This window comes from Phyllobates terribilis, unplaced genomic scaffold (genome assembly GCF_046119375.1).
Source record: "Phyllobates terribilis strain yellow unplaced genomic scaffold, ASM4611937v1 Scaffold_2__4_contigs__length_985480577, whole genome shotgun sequence".
Lineage (NCBI taxonomy): Eukaryota > Metazoa > Chordata > Amphibia > Anura > Dendrobatidae > Phyllobates > Phyllobates terribilis.
In genome coordinates, this window is record NW_027362762.1 from 952003056 (window position 1) to 952026510 (window position 23455).

The following is a 23455-nucleotide window of genomic DNA, read 5'->3' on the forward strand; positions in this document are numbered from 1 at the left end:
GACATCGCTTTAACCCTTGGATTACCGTTGGATCTGACCTGGGGTGAGTATATTAGTTAATTTTGTATGATTAAAGAAAGTGTGTGTTTTATTTCAAATGAAGTGTTTATTTCACTCTTTACATAGTAATGAGGGTGTCTGGCTGACACCTCTTCATTACTAAAGATAGGGTTAGGTATCAGCGACACCTAATCCCATTGTCAATTTCTCTTGCGGAGTCGCTAGTCTCCGCAGCAGAAATTTGACCACTAGAATGTATTGAATGCGGTAAATCTGTATGGTTCAGTGAACACATGTGGATTTACCTGCGTTCAATTGGACGCAGCAAAAATATGCTGAGTCCAAAGCGCTGCTACGTCCGGATCGTGGGCACATACCCTTAACTTAAAAAATGGCATAGGCTCCCGCATCATTTTCATAACCAGCCGAGGGAAAGTCTACCACTGGGGGTTGATATTACTTGCCGGGGAAGGGGCCATTATCCAAAAATGTTCCCTGGCTATTATTAACAGCCCATAGCTGTTTGCTTCTCCTTTACTGCCTAGATTACAGGGAGCCCCCTGCAAAAAATTGACGTAGGGTCCCCTTATAAAATGTAACCAGCAAAGGCTAGACAGACAGCTGCGGGCTGATATTAATAGCCAGGGATCTTGGCCCCCTCCGAGGCTAATAATATCAGCTCTCAGCCGCCCCTGAAATGGCGTATCCATAGGATGCGTCATTTGTGCTTGGCCTCCACTCTTCCCACTTGCCGTGGTGTAATAGGGTTGGGGTTCATGTCAGCCTTGTATTGGCAGCTGACATGAAGCCCAGGTTAGTAATGGAGGGCATCTATAAGACCCTCCCCACGCTCCCATTACTAACCCCGTAGTAAAGTTTTTGCAATAAAGACACTGCCAGAATAAAGTCTTTTATTTTAAATAAAATTACACAGTTTTTTAATCATTTATTTTAAAATAAAAAACACTGTATACAGGACAGCACTGTAATCACTCCTGTCAGTGTATAACGCTGAGCTGCCGAGAGTGAGGTCACTGGAGTTCAATCAGCTGATGAGCTCCGGCGACCTCACTTACTACACCAGTGCTGCATGAGAAAATTTTCACGTAGTGCCGTAAGTGAGGTCACCGGAGCTCATCAGCTGATTGAACTCCAGTGACCTTACTCCTGGCAGCTCGGTGCTATACACTGCCAGGAGTGATCACACTCCTGTCAGTGTATAGAGTGCTGCCGGGTGAGCGGATCGCCATGGGACACTCTGGGTACGTGAGTAGGTGAGTATGAAGTGTGTTTTTTTTTTATTATTATTTTAATAGCAATTTATTTAAACTTTTTTTTCTTGATGTGAATTGCAATGCAGGAGTTAAAGAGCTATAGGGGATCAAAACATTTTATGAAAAACATTACTCCAGTTTTGCGGCGTAGTAAAGTTGCAGTTTACGGGGCGCACTGTAATTTGAGACTTTGTCACCTTTTTAAAAGTAGGCGACATTTATAGCGAGAAGGCGGATTGGTCCATTTTTACCATCATTTATAATTTGCAGCAGTTTCTGGAATATCACAAACCTAAGCCAGCTTCTAGTACAGCCCCAGATCAATAAAATTTATGGTGTGTGCCTTGTAATACATTTGTCGGATTGTACTCTGTCACTTTAAGACTGGCTTATAAAACACCAGTATCGGTAAATTCCTCCCAAAGTTTATTAGAAAGTTTTTTTTTCAAACTTTTTTCTTTTTTCATTTATGTAAACTATGTACAAGTAGCAAAAAAATTTTTCAGAACCCTGGCTCACGAGCCATGTCAGTTGTCCCGAGCCCTGTAGACCCCCCTCCTACCTGCGTCTCTTCTGACCTCACACCGATATAACCTTGGGAGAGGCATTGGGGATGCCGGCAGTTTGCAGAGCTCCAGTCTGGCGTTGATGCGGGTCAAGGTCTTGCCAATCTTTTTGTTCAACTCCTAGTATTTCGAGAAGAAGCACGCGATGCCTCATTCCTGGGAAATGTCTCCTTTTCAGAAAAAGGAGGATTTTTTTCTTGTGTATACAGCCCCTATGCTGACTTATGCATCGCTATGGTTACAGACTACAAACAAACCTTGTGCGTAGTCTGATCCTGCAGTCACGTGTTACTCATCTCTCTTTGTGGAGGGGCTGCAGGATCAGACTACGCACGGTGTATTTGTAGTCTGTAGACATGGAAACCAAAGTTGTCAACTGTCCCCCAGGAACAAAGGAGAAGATCTCCAGGACTCGCAAGAGAGTTGATAAATCTCCCAGAAATGAGCGATACTGGAAGGTTTCCTGACGGAGGACACATTCAGGGGGAAAGGGTGTGGAGTGGAAAATGGGGGTGTGGTCTGTAAAAAGGGGACTTGGATTTGGGGGGTAAAAGTTGTCACGTAGTAGACATGGGTCTGCATCAGAGCTGTATACATAAAACGGTACATGATTTTTTTTAATCCAAAGTAAGTGCAAAGTTGCTTTAACTTTTTTTTATGCATTGAAACAATAAAAGAATAAACCTGCCAATTGCAAAAGTATATACACCCTAGCAATCAAAGGCTGGTGAGACGAGCTTGAGTGGTGCATGGACTGTTTACAATGGGTGTATAATGGGGCGTAGAGCTTCTTTGAGTAATCGAGGCTTCTATATTATAGACTAAATTCAAAGAAGAACCCGGGGAGCCCCCGCAAGCAGTCCAGCCTTCCCAGCAGCCCTCCTTGCAGGCGGCCATCCCCCAGACACAGCTTATGGTGGCCGGTGGACAAATCACTGGGGTAAGCAAACCCGATATACTGTTGACTTGGCAAACGTGTATCTGTAGTGTATGGGGGCTGGAGCTGCAGGGCAGAATGTCACACCAGGGGTGGGTTTTTTTTTTTTCTCCGGGCGCTGGGGGTCTTTATATTTATTTATATATATATATATATATATATATATATATATATATATATATATATATAATAATTAGTACAGACCAAAAGTTTGGACACACCATATCATTTAAAGATTTTTCTGTATTTTCATGACTTTGAAAATTGTGCATTCTTACTGCAGACATCAGAACTATGAATTAACACTTGTCGAATTATATACTTAACAAAAAAGTGTGAAACAACTGAAAATATGTCTTATATTCTAGGTTCTTCAAAGTAGCCACCTTTTGCTTTGATGACTGCTTTGCACACTCTTGGCATTCTCTTGATGAGCTTCAAGAGGTAGTCACCAGAAATGGTTTTCACTTCACAGGTGTGCCCTGTCAGGTTTAATAAGTGGGATTTCTTGCCTTATAAATGGGGTTGGGACCATCAGTTGTGTTGTGCAGAAGTCAGGTGGATACACAGCTGATAGTCCTACTGAATAGACTGTTAGCTGCTTTTTTCTTGCCATAATACAAATTCTAAGTAAAGGAAAACGAGTGGCCATCATTACTTTAAGAAATGAAGGTCATTCAGTCCGAAAAATTGGGAAAACTTTGAATGTGTCCCCAAGTGCAGTTGCAAAAACCATCAAGCGCTACAAAGAAACTGGCTCACATGAGGACCGCCCCAGGAAAGGAAGACCAAGAGTCACCTCTGCTTCTGAGGATAAGTTTATCCGAGTCACCAGCCTCAGAAATCGCAGGTTAACAGCAGCTCAGATTAGAGACCAGGTCAATGCCACACAGAGTTCTAGCAGCAGACACATCTCTACAACAACTGTTAAGAGGAGACTTTGTGCAGCAGGCCTTCACGGTAAAATAGCTGCTAGGAAACCACTGCTAAGGACAGGCAACAAGCAGAAGAGACTTGTTTGGGCTAAAGAACACAAGGAATGGACATTAGACCAGTGGAAATCTGTGCTGTGGTCTGATGAATCCAAATTTGAGATCTTTGGTTCCAACCACCGTGTCTTTGTGCGACGCAGAAAAGGTGAACGAATGGACTCTACATGCCTGGTTCCCACCGTGAAGCATGGAGGAGGAGGTGTGATGGTGTGGGGGTGCTTTGCTGGTGACACTGTTGAGGATTTATTCAAAATTGAAGGCATACTGAACCAGCATGGCTACCACAGCATCTTGCAGCGGCATGCTATTCTATCCGGTTTGCATTTAGTTGGACCATCATTTATTTTTCAACAGGACAATGACCCCAAACACCTCCAGGCTGTGTAAGGGCTATTTGACCAAGAATGAGAGTGATGGGGTGCTACGCCAGATGACCTGGCCTCCACAGTCACCAGACCTGAACCCAATCGAGATGGTTTGGGGTGAGCTGGACCGCAGAGTGAAGGCAAAAGGGCCAACAAGTGCTAAGCATCTCTGGGAACTCCTTCAAGATTGTTGGAAGACCATTTCCGGTGACTACCTCTTGAAGCTCATCAAGAGAATGCCAAGAGTGTGCAAAGCAGTCATCAAAGAAAAAGGTGGCTACTTTGAAGAACCTAGAATATAAGACATATTTTCAGTTGTTTCACACTTTTTTGTTAAGTATATAATTCCACATGTGTTAATTCATAGTTTTGATGCCTTCAGTGTGAATGTACTATTTTCAAAGTCAAGAAAATGCAGAAAAATCTTTAAATGAGCTGTGTCCAAACTTTTGGTCTGTACTGTGTATGTATATACATATATATATTATATTATATTATGCATTTACTTTAAAATTGCATGAACAGACATCACCTATGGCTCTAGCACTCCTCCAAAAAATATAATGAAAAACTAAAAAGCGTGAGTCACAAGGTGGCGCTGTCCATAATGGTCGCTGCAGGAGGGTCCGCCCTGGAGGTCCAGCCTTGTGGATGCAATGGAGTGTAGGATGGGACGGATTTTAATTTTTATTATGTGTTGTTACGAGTGGGTCGTAGGTTGTTGTGTTTTTTTTTTTTTTTTTAAATGTTTAACACAAAAAAAAAAGCCTCCCTGAGCCTTCTCTGGAGGACACAGTCTCCTGTATTGCATGGAATAACATTCACTTGTCATGTAATACTGTATTCCTCCAGCGGAGGCCACTGCAGGAGAAATAAGGAGCTAGGTCAGACCTCTTCTTGAAATATGGGTTGTTCTTTGGTGATTTTAGAAGCTAAACCTGTAGAAAGAGGTTGATTCTGTTGAGACAGCGCCACATATGACCAAATGGGGGCGATATTCCGGATGAATTATCATCCTAGTGCATTAAATAAGCTTTGTTTGCTCACCCCCAAATATCCCTTTAAGCGACCTCACCTCTCTGCTTATGTTCCATTACGTTTTGGTGCTTTTTTCTCTCCTTTTCTCAGCAGATATTTTTCACCCAATTTTTTTTTTTTTAATTCCAGTTTACTGGAATAAGTTCTGTCATGTAGACAGATTGATGCCTGATATAATTATTACTTCCAGACTTTATAATCGTCTGTTAACTCGCCCGTGCCAAATGTGTGAAATGCGCGGATGTGCGGACCGCAATCTGTTAACATAAAATGAAAAACAAAAAAAAGAAGTGGCCACAGAAGTGACTATTTGGGCCTGTACACCTCCGTTATCATTTATAGACCTCGACGTGAGATGATATTGACATGGAGGCCGGGGGACACCGCCCCTTTAATCTTTAAAGGGATTTTCTTATTTCAGTAAAATCTGAACCCTAATAGTTTGGTGTATAATAATAATAATTAAAAAAAAAATGCTTTACACACCTTACTCTGGTCCAGCACGGAGTCTCCGCTCTGTTTATCTGCAGCGCTAATGTCACATGGATGGCGCTGCAGCCAATCCGCAAGCTCGACAGAGATGCAATGTAGACAGTGCGGTGATTGGCTGCTATATTGTAGATGTGACATCAGCACTGCAGACGAACAGCGACCGAGGCAGTGGCAGAGTCTCCGTACTGGACCTGGTGTCTACAGGTTGATTCTGGTATTGCAGCTCATTGAAGTGAAGAGGGCTGAGCCGCAGTACCAGACACAACCTGTGGACAAAAGTGGCGCCAGAAAAGCTTTTTTAGTCAGTCCTAAAATTCTGTTACTATACAAAGGATTCATAGCAGCAGATTGCACATATTTCTGCAGAGGAGAAGTAGAATGAGACCGCGTCCCAATCCTTTTATATATTGATGTATAATTGTGTGGGAAGATTTATTTATCTAGGAGTCCAGTGGGCGGTCCTAAGCAGTGATTGACAGTTAATCACTAAATAAGTTATTTGGCTCTGAAGAGACGCCGGCCACCATCAGACTTGTGGCCCATCCACCGTGCATGCAACCGAATGCAGTAAAAAAAAAAAAACAATTCCGCCATTGTTTTTCAGGTGTTGTTTTTACTGTAGTAATGAGATGGTTGTGTGATCCTCCAGGTCCGTACGATTTTGGAAATGACTAACTTGTATGGTATCCCTTTTCATTGCATTTTTGGTGGGAGATGCGGTGACCGAGAAATTTTTAAAATCTGTTTTTTGGGGGGTTTTTTTTCCATTTTATTTCTTCCCTTTTTCAATATTTAATGAACGATTGAAATGATGATATTTTCCTAGACGTGTGTGTACATTTATTTATTTTTTTGTATTTTTAAGTAGGGATTTGAAGGGTGATTTTAAACTTTGAAGAAAAAAATATTTTTAAAACAAAGTTATAAACATAAATACTTAAAAAAAAAAAAAAAAAAACCTCTTTACATATTCTTTTTTTTTTTTGTAGAAATCCCTTAAATCCATTGGATCGAGCAATGTTCAATTAAAACCACAAACCAATGCCGTCCTCCCTCCTCCACCACCTCCTACTATGGAGGTGCAGGGCAGTAAAACTTTTCTAACTTTTTGAAAACTTCTAAGTGTCCAATATTGAGCAGAATCATCCAATGTTTTAGTCTTTAAAAAGTCTCTTGGAAATATCGGAGTATTCTGATTTTTGCAGATGTTTTTTTTTTTTTGTTTTTAATCACCAGGGTCCTATAACTGCCTCCAAATGCCCTTTTAAGCACGGTATAACAAGTCGCGTCCGCCTTTATTTAATGCTTTAGGACTTTTTTGTTGTTGTTTAAAGTGCCTGCGCTCCAGACCTGTAATTTTGCCGTCATCACCCACCGCCTGATACGATGTAAACCCCCCAGAACAGGTGGAAAGTAACAATCTGCTGCCCCGAGTGTGCTATTTACTTCACGCTGACATTTTTCCTGTGTTATGAGAAATTATACATATTTACCGCACACTTCAATGTCGCTCGCGTCTCTCGAGAACGAACTGGAGAAGAAGAATTTCAGTGATTTCGGAGAGTCGTGTCTGGAAGAACCCAGCGATTTCTTACTTCTCACCATGAAGGAGGTTGTCATCCTCATACGGCTCCCTTACAACGCTTGTGCCGTCATACTGGGAAGTTGCAAAAATAAGACATTTCAGTGGTCACCAGTGTTTTCCTGGGTCCCTTACCTGGTCACATTGTATAGGATTTGTACACCTTGTGTTCGCTGTTCTCTGACTTTCCTGGCTCACAACTTTTTTTTTAACTCTCATGGCTCATTTTCTTGGGGAAAAAAAATATACATAGCAGTACACTTTTATTAGGTTTTGGGGATATTTTTTTTAGAGAATGGAGGACCCCTGACATGCGAACGGCTCCAAGTCCCACCTCAGTCGAGTATGTTCACCGCTGCTTCCTTAGACTTTCATATAGTTTAACTTAAAACCCTTGTGGTCGGTGCGGGACCCCACAGATCGGCCCTTGTGGTCGGTGCGGGACCCCACAGATCGGCCCTTGTGGTCGGTGCGGGACCCCACAGATCGGCCCTTGTGGTCGGTGCGGGACCCCGCAGGCCGGCCCTTGTGATCGGGGCCGGGACCCCGCAGGCCGGCCCTTGTGATCGGGGCCGGGACCCCGCAGGCCGGCCCTTGTGATCGGGGCCGGGACCCCGCAGGCCGGCCCTTGTGATCGGGGCCGGGACCCCGCAGGCCGGCCCTTGTGATCGGGGCCGGGACCCCGCAGGCTGGCCCTTGTGATCGGGGCCGGGACCCCGCAGGCCGGCCCTTGTGATCGGGGCCGGGACCCCGCAGGCCGGCCCTTGTGATCGGGGCCGGGACCCCGCAGGCCGGCCCTTGTGATCGGGGCCGGGACCCCGCAGGCCGGCCCTTGTGATCGGGGCCGGGACCCCGCAGGCCGGCCCTTGTGATCGGGGCCGGGACCCCGCAGGCCGGCCCTTGTGATCGGGGCCGGGACCCCGCAGGCCGGCCCTTGTGATCGGGGCCGGGACCCCGCAGGCCGGCCCTTGTGATTGGGGCTGGACCCCGCAGGTCGGCCCTTGTGATTGGGGCTGGACCCCGCAGGTCGGCCCTTGTGATCGGGGCCGGGACCCCACAGATCGGCAAGAAGGAGACAAATGCAAATGTCCTTTTTAAAAGATTTATCCACTTAGACTAATTCCTTTTTCTCAACCAGCTCCTCCTTAATAAGCTGAACACAGGGTGTCCTTATTGCTGGGACTTCAATTGATCAACTGCAATCTGCAAAAAAAAAATGGAAAGCAAGTGTCTAATTTTCCTGCTGCTCCCCCACAGGGGAAAAGAAGTATTACATGGTGTTTATATCATTTGAGATTTGGATTTTCGAAGAGTAGACCGTTTCTTGTTGCTGACCTCTACTTCTGGGGTGACGGGTGCTCCACAAGCCCAGGTGCCAATGCCATCTCTCCCCAAATAGACCAGTGACCCCTAACCTGCGGCTCTCCAGCTGTCACAGGTCGGGGGGGATTCCTGACAGCTGGTGCCCCCATTATATCTAGAATTAAAGCCACATCTCCGGCTGCAGAAGGGAGATGTGATGAGATCTGTTACCGCTCTGACTTCTCGTTGCGTTTGGGTTTTCATTAGGCGGGGTCGGTGTTAGCAGAGCCGTCGTCTGCACACGTGATTAGAATGGCTGAGCAGCGCTGAAAATTAATCAGGGGTTTGGCTTCGGCTCCAGAAAACAATTAACTTTGAAAGTGGCACGAGGTCGGTGGTTCGTGACGCCTCATCACCCCCAGGAACAGAGTTGCAAATTAGGATGCTGGTGCGCCGCCCGAACCTTCCCTTCCCCGGCACGCCACTTCTGGAGGTCTCTGCAGCTCCTCCACCGCATGGGATGTAGACCCACTAGTGTGTTTTGTTCTCTTCAGCTGACCCCTGGTGTAGGGGTATGTTCACATTGTCGTTTTATGAATCGGGGAGCGTCCACCCGGGTCGGATACAGTGGATTCCCCGCGTCGCACCGGTTACTCTGACACGGTCTCGGTTTACGCTGCAGATTTTCAGCATAGATTTACGCTTTGTAATACAAAAGGAGAAATCCGGAGCATTTCCACAGTGAAAGCCGCAGCATTGGGTGTGGATTCTGCAGCAGGAGCGCTGTCCTGTGTGGATGTACCCGAAGAGTGTTTTACTACTTGCTCCCCCTTATTACTTGTCATCTTGCCATATTCACATCCTTTTTCCTCTCTGTTTGCAGTTAACACTGACGCCGACCCAGCAACAGTTGCTCCTACAACAGGCGCAGGCACAGCTGCTGGCAGCCGCCGTACAGCACTCCGCGAGCCAACAGCATAGCGCCGCCGGCGCCACCATCTCCGCCTCTGCTGCTACTCCAGTGACGCAGATCCCTTTCCCCCAGTCACTACAGATTGCACCGGTCAGTGCTCCGCATCGCTCCACCCGTCTCCTACACATGTCACAATCTTACATGTGAAACGCGTCTGATTGCATTTGTTTTTTTTATTTTTCAGGATCTGCAACAGTTGCAGCAACTTCAGCAGCAAAATCTTAACCTGCAGCAATTTGTCCTGGTGCATCCGACGACCAACCTGCCGCCAGCGCAATTCATCATCTCACAGACGCCACAGGGGCAACAAGGTAAGCAGCCACATCTCCCCTGGACTCGTGTATTCCACAGGGTCGGGTTCTCGTTCTGTCCGGTCACGAGTCGTCGTCTTGCAAATATTTATGCCGCGACCGGATTCTGCTGTCTTACTGTTAAGGGTCAGGATGCAGCACGTTGTGTCGGGGTCCGAACGGTAGGCGTCCTCCGATGTGGACTTCCTTCCTGCACGTTGACTTTCCTGCACCCTGGGTGGTCCTGAGTGCATTGTGGACGCTTTGGGGGCTGGTACTGTTGGCACGGCACCTGTACCCCCCCAGCCCACAGGAATGTTTCGCCAGGTCAGGCAAGAGATCGGAAATATAGGTGAGCTACTCATGTGCCCAATTCGCCAAAAGAAAGCTTCACCCAGGGCTCGGACGGCTCGGAAGGAGATGCCCTTTAATTCTGTCTCCGGAACTTGACGTGTTTTAGGCAGCATTTTCTGCTTTGTGGCGACGTGAGAAGCCGAGCATCGGATCCTCCTCCTCCGCCGTGCGTCTCACCATTTCTCTTCTATCCCCAGGCCTCCTGCAGGCACAGAATCTCTTAACACAGCTACCTCAGCAAAGCCAAGCCAACCTCCTGCAGTCTCAACCAAGCATCACCCTCACCTCACAGGTCAGAGCCCGCACCCCTCTCCTTCTCAGGCCGCCCCTGCATGCGCCAGTACATAGGGGTGTATCCCTGCAGTGCAAGCTGCGCTACAACGTCAGCCCGTCTCTGCCTCCTGAACCGTACAGTAGGAGGCTGCTTCCTTCCCTCCGCACAGCTGCAGCTATACATGTAGCAGAGCCGAGCGTGCATGGTTTGCTTATTGCAATTCCTGGACCTGATCTAATAGCCATTAGTTTGAGGGGGCGTCACAAGACCCTCGTCTGCAGCTGTGATAAGGGCATGAAACCAGGGGCTTCCGAAAGTCCACTGACGCGTTTTACGACCAATATGGGGGCTGTTACAGCGCTTAGCTGTTAACCTGCCTCGATCAGCAGTGAGCGCTGTAACGGTCGTAATATCACACCCTTAATTTGGTTCCACCCCATTTTTTTTTTTTTTTCCACAGCCAGCAACCCCCACCCGCACGATAGCTGCGACCCCTGTACAACATCTTCCACAAAGCCAGACAACACCAAAGCGAATCGACACTCCGAGCCTGGAGGAACCCAGCGACCTGGAGGAGCTCGAACAGTTTGCAAAGACTTTTAAACAAAGACGCATCAAACTCGGATTCACTCAGGTAATGGAAAAGTGCAGGGTGGGCGGTGGGTGGAGTAACCCTCATCCCGGCGGGGCACCCACTTAACACCTCGATCGTTCCATCTAGGGAGGCGGCGCTTAATAACAGGGTAGCTTCCTCCTCACCCTACAGTGTAAAAGCCTCCATGTTTTTCTCAGCAGGGTCCCTGCTCTTACAGCAGGGCATACTCCTCACCCCGCGCACTCTCCTGCTCGCTAATGTAGCATTTCAGGCTTGAAGGTTAATACTCCTAAAAGCGTCTGGCAAGTACCTAACCTTTACCGTCTTAATTACCCTCCTTAAGTGTAGCAAACAGCTTCATCGCCCTGAAATCAGACAAAGGGCTATAAAGTGTCTGCGACCAACCCCCGTCCGTGTACACAGCACCTGAACCGGGCGCAGGGTGGTTTTTGGGAGACTCTTTTTCAGCGCAGATCTCCTTCAGTCTCCTCCCGTTCATTGCTCACTTGGCACCACCAAGTGGTGGAAGCACTTCACATATTTTGCATACTTGCATAACACCAGCGCATAATTGCAAGAGCTTCTGTAAGATGGAACTGATGTTTTTGCACTTCATAATTATTTTTATTATTAAAAAAAAAAATATATATATATATATATATATATATATATATATATATATATATATATATATATATATATATATATATATATATATATATATATATATATATATATATATATATATTTGTATTTATTTAATGCTAAAAGAAAATAAATCTGTAGGACCTTGTACAATGAGGATCCAGCAGGATGAGATCTTCTGTCCTGTTGTCCTTACTCAACATTTTGATGGAGGCACACAGGCACATCAGCGCTGATGACTATGAGCACGAGTCCATAATTGGAGGGCTACAGGGGGGCACAGAAGTTGCATTTGCGTTTTTTTTTTTTTTTCTCCATATCACGATCTTTATTAAAAAATAAATACAATTTTTAATCTTGCAATTTTCGCACCGGCCACTAGGGGCAACTTTAAACTCCTACTTCTTGTCCTTTCAGGAAGAGTTTACAGCAGTTTCCTTATCATCAGAGGCAGGGTGGCCTTGTCCAGTAACACCACAGCTGATAGCTCAGGTCCTTTAATGGTTCCTTTGTTAACGACTTCATGGGATCTTTTTAGGACCTGTTCATACTGCAGTTTTTGCTAAATTTTGATGTACAAGGAACCGCTGTGATATAAATTACGCGCTGCGGTTGTAGCTGTGCGCCGTCTGTATACATCTGAGTGCCCATCACTTTTTCTCTCTCTCGCAGGGTGATGTGGGGCTTGCTATGGGCAAACTCTATGGAAATGACTTTAGCCAAACTACTATTTCTCGCTTCGAAGCCTTGAACCTCAGCTTTAAAAACATGTGCAAATTAAAGCCTCTCCTGGAGAAGTGGCTGAACGACGCAGGTGAGCACGTGACGGCGCGTGATCGAACTCCAGAGCGGTGCAAATTTACATGGGGAATATATGGAGAAGTGAGAGCTGTAAAGTTCCCAGCCTGCCACATGGACAATATCACGACAACAGCCGATTTCGGACTATCCCTTTAGTAGCATGTTCATCCCTTACATACCATTCTACTTCTCGTGCACCTTTTAACACCCCCCCCCCCCCCCTTCATAGACATAATGATGAACATTCTGGCTACCTGCAGCTGCCACTAGAGGGAGCTCACTGCATCCTCCCTGTACATACATCCATATTAGCACAGTGAGCTCCCTCTGGTGGTGGCTGTAGGCAGATGACTTTTTTTTTAAGGAGTGTGTACATTTTCATAAGTTCTAACTTTCTGATTATTGGGGGAGCCAGGCATTCATTTTCAGTTGTGGGAAAATCTCTTTAACTGTTTATTCTCTTGTTTTGGAGCTTAATGGGCACAAAATGATTTACGTTATTAAGGCAGATTCCTGGATATTACAAAGATTTTTTTTTTTTTTTCTCTCTCTTTACCCCAGAGAACATCACGACGGACTCTGCTCTTTCGAGCCCCAACGTCATGAATTCCCCCGGGCACGGGATTGAGGGGCTGAACCGCAGGAGGAAAAAACGCACCAGCATAGAGACCAACATACGCGTGGCCTTAGAGAAGAGTTTCCTGGAGGTCAGTCCTGACATGTGCTGATGGCGTGGAGGTCGGACCACTGGGACCCTCACCTGCCATTCCCGAGAATGGGGTTCACTGCTCCATTGTACTAAGGAATTTCAGAGCCCCATTCTTACGAAAACTTGGTGGTCCCAGCGGCCGTCTTGGGGGGGATGCCGGGGGTCCCAGCGGCCGTCTTGGGGGGATGCCGGGGGTCCCAGCAGCCGTCTTGTGGGGATGCCGGGGGTCCCAGCGGCCGTCTTGTGGGGATGCCGGGGGTCCCAGCGGCCGTCTTGTGGGGATGCCGGGGGTCCCAGCGGCCGTCTTGTGGGGGATGCCGGGGGTCCCAGCGGCCGTCTTGTGGGGGATGCCGGGGGTCCCAGCGGCCGTCTTGTGGGGGATGCCGGGGGTCCCAGCGGCCGTCTTGTGGGGGATGCCGGGGGTCCCAGCGGCCGTCTTGTGGGGGATGCCGGGGGTCCCAGCGGCCGTCTTGTGGGGGATGCCGGGGGTCCCAGCGGCCGTCTTGTGGGGGATGCCGGGGGTCCCAGCGGCTGTCTTGTGGGGATGCCGGGGGTCCCAGCGGCCGTCTTGTGGGGACGCCGGGGGTCCCAGCGGCCGTCTTGTGGGGGATGCCGGGGGTCCCAGCGGCCGTCTTGTGGGGGATGCCGGGGGTCCCAGCGGCCGTCTTGTGGGGATGCCGGGGGTCCCAGCGGCCGTCTTGTGGGGACGCCGGGGGTCCCAGCGGCCGTTCGTGTGAAACTTCTGCCGTTTAGTTTTTGATTTCACATCTAGGAAGGGAGCAATCCACCCCCCCTTCCTCCTCCACCCCCCTTTTGTGGGAGGGAATTTGTAGAGCAGTGCCCTCTGGGAAATTTGTGAAGTAGCGGTAGGGAAGTCTCCTATAGGTGGCGCTAGAGAGGGGACACGTTGAAAACTTTTTTTATGTAAGACTAGAAAACTCCTGATTAGTTGTAGCGACTACTATCAAGCCGCGGAGCGCCGACTTCAAACATTTCCCACTTTATGTCTAACACAGAACCAGAAGCCTACCTCGGAGGAGATCACCATGATTGCCGACCAGCTGCACATGGAGAAGGAGGTGATCCGTGTTTGGTTCTGTAACCGACGTCAGAAGGAAAAAAGGATCAACCCTCCGAGCAGCGGACTATCCAGCAATTCTCCCATCAAAGCAATGTACCCAAGTCCGACTCCTTTGGTAAGGCTTCAGAGAAGCTGAGATTTTATGCAATTTTAGTTGCCTCCTTGTTTTCTAATCCGTTTCTTAACATTTTTCTTCAGATCCCACGCAGAGCAGCCTTCAACCAATAGAGGGAGCCCTGGAGCACAGTGTAGACTTTCAGATAGGGCTAAGTAATCTCTGTATTCAGTAAGCGCCTGAGCTCCCTCTAGTGGTGGCTGCAGGGAAATTTTATGATTTATCTCTGCAGGACATTTGGAGATCTGTACCAGAAAATCTCGGTGTGCGGCATTTAAGTGGCATGATCTGGGTGTGTGGGGGTCCATTTGGGTGCTGAGGAGTTGCTGATGGCCCCCATCCCGCTATTTTGGTGTCCCTATGAAGCCATGTCATAGGCAGAGCTGATTATATTTTTTTTTAAGCCCCCCTTGGGAAACTTTAAAGTTAAAAATTTATTAAAAGATATATTTTTTTAATATCTTTATTTTTACATTGGGAAAAAGGTGATTCAAACATTACATTTTTAAAAAATATATATTTGTTACTGTGGATGGAAAAAAGAAAGTTATGGCTCTTGGTAACAAACGAAAACGCAGAAACAAAAATTAAGGGGTAAAGATGATTTCTGCCCTTGCATTATTTGTTGGTGGGAGAAAATTTTTAGTATACAGCTCCTCTTTATCCCAGCAGTGAACTGGTTAAACTGTGCTACATAATGCAGCGTTTTGTTTTTTTTTCAGCACTATTTTTTTTTCTTCCCCTGTGACTATCATTTTATCCTTCGTCTGCTGTCAGTCGTACGTCTCTTCTTAAAGTGACAGCAGCCGGGGTCAGGTGTAAAGCAGTAAATTGTACAGAATGATTTATCCGCAGGTTATAAATACCTGCACGTTTTACTGCTCTGCTCTGACTGCTCTTGTTCGGGGTAATTGAGTGGCAGCGACCAGGTGGCTGCTGTCAATGAGTAACTGCACGAGACGCCGCTCGTCTCACCTGACTGCACTGATCGTAACGCGGCTTAATGGTGGCGCTGCTGGTTTTATGTAAGGTGGGCGCACCCCTCCCCATCCTCAGCTATTACGTCTGCACATCTGCTCCATCTTTTCTTCTACGCCTGCAGTTCACTAAACTGTCCTCGGGTATCTCCAGATCTCCTGTGTGACCTGTGCACCGCAGAGTATGGCGGCGATATATCCTGAATAGTATTAGCAGTATTTATTTTTATTTTTTTTGTTGATAAATCAGATGACAAGGATTCAATTGTGTTGGGTTTATTAATCTGTGTCCTGAACTCTGACATTTCTGTGTTTCTTTAGGTGGCCTCTACACCAAGCCTTGTGACGAGCAGCGCAGCGACCACGCTAACTGTAAACCCTGTGCTGCCATTAACCAGTGCGGCCGCCGTGACCAGCTTCTCCGCCACTGGTGAGCGCACATATATCACTTTATATATCATTTATATATCTAGATGACCCTGTAGACATCCTGAGTTACCTCCTGTATTATACTCCAGAGCTGCACTCGCTATTCTGCTGGTGCAGTCACTGTGTACATACATTACATTACTGATCCTGTACTGATCCTGAGTTACATCCTGCATTATACTCCAGAGCTGCACTCACTATTCTGCTGGTGCAGTCACTGTGTACATACATTACATTACTGATCCTGAGTTACATCCTGTATTATACTCCAGAGCTGCAGTCACTATTCTGCTGGTGCAGTCACTGTGTACATACATTACTGATCCTGAGTTACATCCTGTATTATACTCCAGAGCTGCAGTCACTATTCTGCTGGTGCAGTCACTGTGTACATACATTACATTACTGATCCTGAGTTACATCCTGTATTATACTCCAGAGCCGCAGTCACTATTCTGCTGGTGCAGTCACTGTGTACATACATTACTGATCCTGAGTTACATCCTGTATTATACTCCAGAGCTGCAGTCACTATTCTGCTGGTGCAGTCACTGTGTACATACATTACTGATCCTGAGTTACATCCTGTATTATACTCCAGAGCTGCACTCACTATTCTGCTGGTGCAGTCACTGAGTACATACATTACATTACTGATCCTGCACTGATCCTGGGTTACATTCTGTATTATACTCCAGAGCTGCAGTCACTGTTCTGCTGGTGCAGTCACTGTGTACATACATTACTGATCCTGAGTTACATCCTGTATTATACTCCAGAGCTGCACTCACTATTCTGCTGGTGCAGTCACTGTGCACATACATTACATTACTGATCCTGTACTGATCCTGGGTTACATTCTGTATTATACTCCAGAGCTGCATTCATTATTCTGCTGGTGCAGTCACTGTGTACATACATTACATTACTGATCCTGAGTTACATCCTGTATTATACTCCAGAGCTGCACTCACTATTCTGCTGGTGTAGTCACTGTGTACATATATTACATTACTGATCCTGAGTTACATCCTGTATTATACTCCAGAGCTGCAGTCACTATTCTGCTGGTGCAGTCACTGTGTACATACATTACATTACTGATCCTGAGTTACATCCTGTATTATACTCCAGAGCTGCACTCACTATTCTGCATGTGCAGTCACTGTGTACATATATTACATTACTGATCCTGTACTGATCCTGGGTTACATTCTGTATTATACTCCAGAGCTGCATTCATTATTCTGCTGGTGCAGTCACTGTGTACATACATTACATTACTGATCCTGAGTTACATCCTGTATTATACTCCAGAGCTGCACTCACTATTCTGCTGGTGTAGTCACTGTGTACATATATTACATTACTGATCCTGAGTTACATCCTGTATTATACTCCAGAGCTGCATTCATTATTCTGCTGGTGCAGTCACTGTGTACATACATTACATTACTGATCCTGAGTTACATCCTGTATTATACTCCAGAGCTGCACTCACTATTCTGCTGGTGTAGTCACTGTGTACATATATTACATTACTGATCCTGAGTTACATCCTGTATTATACTCCAGAGCTGCAGTCACTATTCTGCTGGTGCAGTCACTGTGTACATACATTACATTACTGATCCTGAGTTACATCCTGTATTATACTCCAGAGCTGCACTCACTATTCTGCATGTGCAGTCACTGTGTACATATATTACATTACTGATCCTGAGTTACATCCTGTATTATACTCCAGAGCTGCACTCACTATTCTGCTGGTGTAGTCACTGTGTACATACATTACATTACTGATCCTGAGTTACATCCTGTATTATACTCCAGAGCTGCAGTCACTATTCTACTGGTGCAGTCACTGTGTACATACATTACATTACTGATCCTGAGTTACCTCCTGTATTATACTCCAGAGCTGCACTCACTATTCTGCTGGTGCAGTCACTGTGTACATACATTACATTACTGATCCTGAGTTACATCCTGTATTATACTCCAGAGCTGCACTCACTATTCTGCTGGTGCAGTCACTGTGTACACAGAGATCTGGTAAATGTAGCAAATTTCTTATTTATTTTATCCAGGCACAACGGGAACCCCCACCGCAAACACCGCAACCGTGATATCTACTGCTCCCCCAATCTCCTCTGTCCTGACGTCTCCATCTCTGAGTCCTTCCCCGTCCGCTTCTGCTGGTGCTACAGAGTCGTCCAGCGCAAGCGAAACTGGCACGACGCACACCACCTCCACCGCATTAACCTCCGCATTGAGTTCTTGCCCAGTGGTGGTGACGACGTCCGGACTCCACACCGCAGCCGCCACAGCACTACAAGGAGCAGCACAGCTGCCAGCCAATGCAAGCCTAGCTGCCATGGCGGCCGCGGCCGGATTCAACCCTGGCTTGATGGCATCCTCACAGTTTGCTGCTGGGTAAGGAATATAGATTTACTTTTGTAATATTACATGCTGTACTTATATTATCTATGTTGCCTGTATAATGTCAGAGGTTTTTTTTATATTTTCATTGCTGTTGCTAGTAATTTATATTTTATTAGTAGTATTGTACTTTATAGTTTAATCATCCTATACTATGTATATAATGTCTGTGTGTGTAATATAAATATTTTTCACTTAAATTATTTTTATTCTAGATTCATTGTCTGATCTTACTACAATTAGTTGTCATCTTACTAATTTATTCCGTACATTTTATATGTATAGTTCTTTTTTTTTTTTGTATATTGAAAGTTATGGATAAATATGGATAGAACACCTACACTTTTGTATGACCCCTTTAAATAGATGGGTGGGGGGGGACAATACTTATTATATTCAGTCATTTTGTTTGTGTATGTATGTATATATATATATTTGTATGTATGTGTGTATACAGTACAGACCAAAAGTTTGGACACACCTTCTCGTTTAAAGATTTTTCTGTATTTTCATTACTATGAAAATTGTACATTCACACTGAAGGCATCAAAACTATGAATTAACACATGTGGAATTATATACTTAACAAAAAAGTGTGAAACAACTGAAAATATGTCTTATATTCTAGGTTCTTCAAAGTAGCCACCTTTTGCTTTGATGACTGCTTTGCACACTCTTGGCATTCTCTTGATGAGCTTCAAGAGGTAGTCACCGGAAATGGTCTTCCAACAATCTTGAAGGAGTTCCCAGAGATGCTTAGCACTTGTTGGCCCTTTTGCCTTCACTCTGCGGTCCAGCTCACCCCAAACCATCTCGATTGGGTTCAGGTCTGGTGACTGTGGAGGCCAGGTCATCTGGCGTAGCCCCCCATCACTCTCCTACTTGGTCAAATAGCCCTTACACAGCCTGGAGGTGTTTGGGGTCATACTCCTGTTGAAAAATAAATGATGGTCCAACTAAACGCAAACCGGATGGAATAGCATGCCGCTGCAAGATGCTGTGGTAGCCATGCTGGTTCAGTATGCCTTCAATTTTGAATAAATCCCCAACAGTGTCACCAGCAAAGCCCCCCCACACCATCACACCTCCTCCTCCATGCTTCACGGTGGGAACCAGGCATGTAGAGTCCATCCGTTCACCTTTTCTGCGTCGCACAAAGACACGGTGGTTGGAACCAAAGATCTCAAATTTGGACTCATCAGACCAAAGCACAGATTTCCACTGGTCTAATGTCCACCCCTTGTGTTCTTTAGCCCAAACAAGTCTCTTCTGCTTGTTGCCTGTCCTTAGAAGTGGTTTCCTAGCAGCTATTTTACCATGAAGGCCTGCTGCACAAAGTCTCCTCTTAACAGTTGTTGTAGAGATGTGTCTGCTGCTAGAACTCTGTGTGGCATTGACCTGGTCTCTAATCTGAGCTGCTGTTACCTGCGATTTCTGAGGCTGGTGACTTGGATAAACTTATCCTCAGAAGCAGAGGTGACTCTTGGTCTTCCTTTCCTGGGGCGGTCCTCATGTGAGCCAGTTTCTTTGTAGCGCTTGATGTTTTTTGCAACTGCACTTGGGGACACTTTCAAAGTTTTCCCAATTTTTCGCCTTGACTGACCTTCATTTCTTAAAGTAATGATGGCCACTCGTTTTTCTTTACTTATCTGCTTTTTTCTTGCCATAATACAAATTCTAACAGTCTATTCAGTAGGACTATCAGCTGTGTATCCACCTGACTTCTGCACAACACAACTGATGGTCCCAACCCCATTTATAAGGCAAGAAATCCCACTTATTAAACCTGACAGGGCACACCTGTGAAGTGAAAACCATTTCCGGTGACTACCTCTTGAAGCTCATCAAGAGAATGCCAAGAGTGTGCAAAGCAGTCATCAAAGCAAAAGGTGGCTACTTTGAAGAACCTAGAATATAAGACATATTTTCAGTTGTTTCACACTTTTTTGTTAAGTATATAATTCCACATGTGTTAATTCATAGTTTTGATGCCTTCAGTGTGAATGTACAATTTTCATAGTCATGAAAATACAGAAAAATCTTTAAATGAGAAGGTGTGTCTGTACTGTGTGTGTGTGTATATGTATATGTATATATATATATATATATATATATACACTGCTTAAAAAAATAAAGGGAACACTTAAACAACACAATGTAACTCCAAGTCAATAACACTTCTGTGAAATCTACCTGTCCAGTTATGAAGCAACACTGATTGTGAATCAATTTCTTCTGCTGTTGTGCAAATGGAACAGACAACTGGTAGAAATGATCATCAATTAGCAAGTTACCCCCTATAAAGGAGCGGTTCTGCAGGTGGTGACCACAGACCATTTCTCTGTTCTCATCCTTTTTGGCTGTTTTGGTCACATTTTCATTTTGCCATTGCTCTCACTCCTAGAGGTACAGTAGCATGAGGTGGTGTCTACAGTACAACCCACAAAAGTTGCTCAGGTAGTGCAGTTCATCCAGGATGGCACATCAGTGCGAGCTGTGGCAAGAAGGGTAGCTGTGTCTGTCAGCGTAGTGTCCAGAGCATGGAGCGGATACCAGGAGACGTGGAGGAGGCTGTACGAGTGCAACAACCCAGCAGCAGGACCGCTACCTCCGCCTTTGTGCAAGGAGGAGCACTGCCAGAGCCCTGCAAAATGACCTCCAGCAGGCCACAAATGTGCATGTGTCTGCACAAACAGTTAGAAACCGACTCCATGAGGGTGGTATGAGGGCCCGACGTCCACAGATGGGGGTTGTGCTCACAGCCCAACGCCGTGCAGGACGCTTGCCAGTTGCCATAGAACACCAGGATTGGCAAATTCGCCACTGGCGCCCTGTGCTCTTCACAGATGAAAGCAGGTTCACACTGAGCACATGTGACAGACGTGACAGAGTCTGGAGACGCCGTGGAGAGCAATCTGCTGCCTGCAACATCCTTCAGCATGACCGGTTTAGCAGTGGGTCAGTAATGGTGTGGGGTGGCATTTCTTTGGAGGGCCGCACAGCCCTCCATGTGCTCGCCAGTGGTAGCCTGACTGCCATTAGGTATCGAGATGAGATCCTCAGACCCCTTGTGAGACCATATGCTGGTGCAGTTGGCCCTGGGTTCCTCCTAATGCAGGACAATGCCAGACCTCATGTGGCTGGAGTGTGTCAGCAGTTCCTGCAAGATGAAGGCATTGAAGCTATGGACTGGCCCGCCCGTTCCCCAGACCTGAATCCAATTAAGCACATCTGGGACATCATGTCTCTCCATCCACCAACGTCACGTTGCACCACAGACTGTCCAGGAGTTGGCGGATGCTTTAGTCCAGGTCTGGGAGGAGATCCCACAGGAGACCATCCGCAACCTCATCAGGAGCATGCCCAGGCGTTGTAGGGAGGTCATACAGGCACGTGGAGGCCACACACAATACTCAGCCTCATCAGGAGCATGCCCAGGCGTTGTAGGGAGGTCATACAGGCACGTGGAGGCCACACACAATACTCAGCCTCATCAGGAGCATGCCCAGGCGTTGTAGGGAGGTCATACAGGCACGTGGAGGCCACACACAATACTCAGCCTCATCAGGAGCATGCCCAGGCGTTGTAGGGAGGTCATACAGGCACGTGGAGGCCACACACAATACTGAGCCTCATTTTGACTTGTTTTAAGGACATTACATCAAAGTTGGATCAGCCTGTAGTGTGTTTTTCCTATTTAATTTTGGGGGTGACTCCAAATCCAGGCTTCCATTGGTTAATAAATGTGATTTCCATTGATGATTTTTGTGTGATTTTGTTGTCAGCACATTCAACTTTGTACAGAACAAAGTATTCAATGAGAAGATTTCATTCATTCAGATCTAGGATGGGTTATTTCAGTGTTCCCTTTAATTTTTGAGAGATATATATATATATATATATATATATATATAATATTTAATCTCTATCACACACAGTGATGTATTTTTACATTTTCCTCATTACTATTGTAGGATTTTAGCACAGGTCTCTGAAATAGCTTTCTCCAGCGCAACAAGGTATAACCCAAACAGTCCTCTTTTCAGGCACAGCAGAAAGAAGTACACGTGCGGCCCTACCACTCCCGGTGCCACACGCAGTAGGAGCTCCAGCAGGTTTAAATGTTCTCCCCAGCAAACACAATTCACCTTCTGAGCTGACTCCGCTGCCTTTTAACAGGCCTGTAAAGCCTGGGCTGGAATATGGGAGCTGCCATTCCCACCTAGACTCTCTAGTCACTTCTAAATCCCGGACCCGGAATCCAGTTAAGCAAATTACTCATTAACTTAGTGTTACTGGTACAGACTTCCCGGGAATTTTATCACCGAGGCCAGCCACCTTGGTGATACATAAATGCTCTCCACCACTTTTCCTGATGCCTTCTTACACTACCTAAATAAAATAAAATCTGAAGTTTTCAATTTTCCCACTGATCACTAGGCCTAATTCTATGCACAGATAATACAGGATCCACCATTCCCAATGGGTGATATCACAGCTCACCTCGTCTCCCTCCTGTACAATGACTCCATATACAGTAGAAAACACAGGATCCACCATTCACAATAGGTGATGTCACAGCTCACCACCTCCTCCTCCCTTCACAATGAACTCACATTTGTTTCACTTTCAGGTTTTGGCTGTTTTCCCCCAAAATATCAGCTGGTAAATCTTTTCTTACGCCGCTTATTTACGCACTTCCTGGTGCGACCACCCATTTACCATAGGCCTCTATATCTGCAGAACAGTTCTGACTCCCATACTTAACGTTTGCTTAGACAATGGGCCGCGGTGAGCGTGACCCCGGGGCGACTTCCTATCCTGCAATGTCTGAACATATGGCTTTTGCTCTCTGCCGCACGTATGACGCGTGCACAACATGCCGGACACGCTCCCTTTGTGCTGGGATCGGGGGGGGGGGGTTGCTTTGTCCTCCTTTTTGTATGAGTGATGTGGTGGTTTTGTATCTTTTTTCTTCGCAGAGGCGCCTTATTCAGTCTCAATCCGGGGACACTGGGCAGCGCGATCAGCCCGGCGCTGATGAGTAACAGCACGCTGGCAACAATACAAGGTCAGTCGGGCAACGCTTATCTCTTCATCCTGAAGACGTGTTTCTGTATGGAAGTCCATGAATAGCCGGGATTAGGCACCCGCTATACTTCTAATAATGGACCTTTATTGTATTTCTATATGTCCCTTTAGTGCATATTTGAGTAATTGGG

The 23455-nt window shown here is 46.2% G+C and overlaps 1 protein-coding gene across 4 annotated transcripts in view; it reads left to right on the forward strand.

The window, feature by feature from the left end:
• Positions 1-23455, forward strand: part of POU2F1 (POU class 2 homeobox 1) — a 100843-nt gene that overhangs the window by 65817 nt on the left and 11571 nt on the right. For 2 of the 4 annotated variants that reach the window (XR_012305053.1, XM_073668558.1), the window contains exons 5-15: positions 2661-2780; positions 9432-9611; positions 9706-9832; positions 10363-10457; positions 10900-11073; positions 12352-12493; positions 13042-13187; positions 14206-14385; positions 15684-15792; positions 17882-18227; positions 23216-23304. Coding sequence is in view for 3 of the 4 variants with exons in the window: in XM_073668558.1 (XP_073524659.1) it covers positions 2661-2780; positions 9432-9611; positions 9706-9832; positions 10363-10457; positions 10900-11073; positions 12352-12493; positions 13042-13187; positions 14206-14385; positions 15684-15792; positions 17882-18227; positions 23216-23304 (1708 nt within the window). In the remaining variant the exon portion in view is untranslated. The remainder of the gene's footprint in view (positions 1-2660; positions 2781-9431; positions 9612-9705; positions 9833-10362; positions 10458-10899; positions 11074-12351; positions 12494-13041; positions 13188-14205; positions 14386-15683; positions 15793-17881; positions 18228-23215; positions 23305-23455) is intronic. The other 2 variants (XM_073668559.1, XM_073668560.1) reach the window with 1 other exon arrangement.